Genomic DNA, 3,453 nt, shown 5'->3' with positions numbered 1-3,453 from the left:
GAAGGACTCAAGTCCTGAAACCCTTGACAGCCCAGTTCTTCGTGCCACAACCTGATTCCAGCTGCAGCTCTTCTATTTCCTGGCTGTAGGTGATTGAGAAAGGGTGATTTACTTTTTGACCCCCAAGTCCCTGTTTTCTCATGTGTAAGAATGCAGTTTGCTGCATAAATAGCCACTGTCACTTAGTAAATATTTCCAGTCCCTTTGCTTATAAGACTAATCACTGTATTGCATTAATTTTATTTAGACACGGGACTCAACAACAAAATACTGTCAGTCTTGCTAGTGTGAACACCAGACAAAGGAGAAAACACATTGTAAAGCAAATCCACTTGTATCTAAGGAGCTGAAATCACTCTGGTCATATGCTGACAGCCATTCTTATGATAGAGGAAAAATCTAAAATCTTAGACATGTGCAGAAAATTGTATCCATGGCCATGTTTAAAAAGTGCTGATGTCATGAGGTTTTTCAATCTCTTTTTTTCCTTTTCTCCCCCTGAAATAAGACTAAGATTAGTGGACCCTTAGTAAAAGACCCAAAGATTAAATTTTTATCCGAAGATTAAAGTTTTTATCCTCCTTGATAGAGGGAGAAGACAAAATCAAGCTTGGCTCTAGATGGAACCGGGCCTGCCATTATTCACAGGTTCTTCTGAAAAAGGCAGGCCCCAGTGAACCCCGAAGGACCAGCTAACTATAACCTGCTCTGGTTTCCCTTTCAGGTTTCTCCTCATCCTGGAAGGGGTTGGATGATGTCCCTGGCTCTCCAGGACGCCCCTCCTTGGCTGTAACTGCAGGAAGGCCTCTTAAACCCCAGCTCTTCTCCCAGCCACTTCTGGAAGCTACTTGAGAAAAAGGATGATGTGACAGATCCTATCAGAAAGGATTTTTGGAAATCTAACACCTTTGAAGAAAGTGGCCCTTTTCCCTTTCTCAAAGTAGACATTCTCCAGTTCCAAAATGCCAGCCAAGACCCCAATTTACCTAAAAGCTGCCAATAACAAGAAAGGCAAGAAATTTAAACTGAGGGACATTTTGTCCCCTGATATGATCAGCCCTCCTCTCGGAGACTTCCGCCACACCATTCACATCGGCAAAGAAGGCCAGCACGACGTCTTCGGTGACATCTCGTTCCTGCAAGGGAACTACGAACTGCTCCCGGGAAACCAGGAGAGAGCGCGCTTGGGCCCATTCCCAGGGCACAGCGAGTTCCTGCGGGCCAACAGCACCTCCGACTCCATGTTCACGGACACGCCCTCCCCGGTGCTCAAAAACGCCATCTCCCTCCCGACCATCGGAGGGTCCCAGGCGCTCATGTTGCCCTTGCTGTCGCCGGTGACGTTTCATTCCAAACAGGAGTCCTTTGGGCCTGCCAAGCTGCCCCGGCTTAGCTGTGAGCCGGTCGTGGAGGAAAAGGCCCAGGAGAAGAGCAGTCTGCTGGGGAACGGGACGGGCCACCAGGGAGACGTCTCGTGGGGCTCCAGCGGCTCAGCATCGCAGTCTAGCCAGGGCAGGGACAGCCACTCCTCCAGCCTCTCCGAACAGTACCCCGACTGGCCGGCCGAGGACATGTTTGACCAGCTCGTCAAGGAGAAGACGAAGTCGGAGGAGTCCCTCTCCGACCTCACGGGTTCCCTCCTCTCCCTGCAGCTCGATCTGGGGCCCTCCTTTTTGGATGAGGTGCTGAATGTCATGGATAAAAATAAGTAACGGACACCGCCGACTCTCGGCCTTTGGGGGAAAAGGTATCAAAAAATAAAAACTAAACTAAACCACAGTCGAAGAGAAGAGCTTCACTGGCTATGTGTGCAGTTGTGTGTTTTCTAAGATAATGTTCCTACGAAATATTTTTTGTACCTGTTATGCCCTGTTTGCAAAAACAGAAAGGCAAAAAAAAAAAAAACCACAAAAAAAGTCCTGGCAGAAAGGAAGTGAGTCATTCAGAACCCATTTTCGGCGGGTATTGCTGATGTTCAGCTCACATTTTTTTGTTTCCAGAAACGTAAGAACTTTGGCTTGGCCAGGATTGGCACTAGCTACGAAGGGCTGCTCAAGTCACATTAAAGAACTTGACGATACTCCAGCATTTTCTGAGCAAGAAGTCAAAATTTATTTAACACCTAAGCCTTTTTTTCTAGACTCTTTTCTATATTACATTATTTGGGCTCACCATAGCAAATTCCTCAGTGTTAAAACTGTTCTCTGTTTTCACATTTGAACAACTCTATGGGTTCGGGGGATTTTCTCGTAGCTCTTATATATCCCTATCCATTATATCTGTATCGCGCAATTTTGACCGTCAGCTACATGTTGGTAAGACACAAGCAAAGTATTACTGTAACTAAGTTATTTTTAAAGTTAAAATATATTTTTATGTGCCTTTGGCTTTTTATTGCAGAGTCTACATTTTATAGATACTACATCAAATGTTGTCATTTGACTTGTTTCCATTGGAGTTCCATTGTAAGCTGTGTATGTATATGTTTGGAAAAGTGTATTCATACTTAGCTTTATTTCTTTTTCTTCATCTGTTAGCATACTTTTCACAGCACCCAACAATGGATTGTTAAATATAAAGGCACAGGTTACTCATGATGCTTCTGCAGAGACTGTGGGCTACACCATATAATGTTATTTGGAAATATAGGTATTTTAGTACAGTACATACTTGCATTACATAGGTACTTCATGCGACACAATAAAGAGTAAATGTTAAAATGAAGTTGCTTGTTTATAGTAATAAACAGAAGCGTAAGAGAATAATAATATTTTCCTTAAGTCCAGGGCTAGAAAAATTGCTTCTCTAAAGTGTATGTGAGCCTTTAAAATAAGAGGTGATTTCCATCCACTCTGCAATTTTGATTTTTGCCCAAAGGTTTGAGATTCCAGAAATGGGACCCTTCAGTTTTAGGAAAAATGAACATGTGAGATCAGAATTTTTAAGTCAAAATGACTGATGCCAGTCTCTCAAAACTCATTTCTGTGAATCTCCTAACCTCACTCTAACACACTCTGTAGCAAACTCTTGTAACCCCAATCCCGTCCCTGTTAGACAGATGTTTCCTGGCTACAGGTGCCATATAAACAAGATGAAGGAGGCTAAAAAGAAGGCAGTAGAAAATACCACCCCACCCCACCCCACCCCACCCCCACCCGCTGCTGCCACGGAGAGATGCCTGAGGACGTCAGTTAAGGAAACAGGAAGAGGAAATGTACACAGCAGTTCCTGTCCTGTCAACCACCCTTCCCCCCTTCAAAGTCAAACACCTGCACATAATAACTTTCATTTCTCCTAGAACTATATCCCTGAAATGACTTCCTCTTCCCAAATACGTCAATGATTGTCCCACCTGGTTGGTGGGGGCTGTGGCGGGGGCGGGGGGGGGGACACAAGACAACTCACCAAGTAGAAGAGGAAACCAGTTTCCCTAGAGCACCAAGTACCAGCCTT

The 3,453-nt window shown here is 44.6% G+C and overlaps 1 protein-coding gene across 1 annotated transcript; it reads left to right on the top strand.

The window, feature by feature from the left end:
* The first annotated feature begins 716 nt into the window (after positions 1–716).
* CDC42EP3 (CDC42 effector protein 3) lies at positions 717–2,938 on the top strand. Its single transcript, XM_021697435.2, has one exon. The coding sequence runs from the start codon at positions 963–965 to the stop codon at positions 1,710–1,712; it is 750 nt and encodes a 249-aa protein (XP_021553110.1). The 5' UTR covers positions 717–962; the 3' UTR covers positions 1,713–2,938.
* The last annotated feature ends 515 nt before the right edge of the window (positions 2,939–3,453 follow it).

Source organism: Neomonachus schauinslandi, chromosome 10, assembly GCF_002201575.2.
Source record: "Neomonachus schauinslandi chromosome 10, ASM220157v2, whole genome shotgun sequence".
NCBI classification, from domain to species: Eukaryota; Metazoa; Chordata; class Mammalia; order Carnivora; family Phocidae; genus Neomonachus; species Neomonachus schauinslandi.
This window is presented reverse-complemented; position numbering and strand designations above follow the sequence as displayed.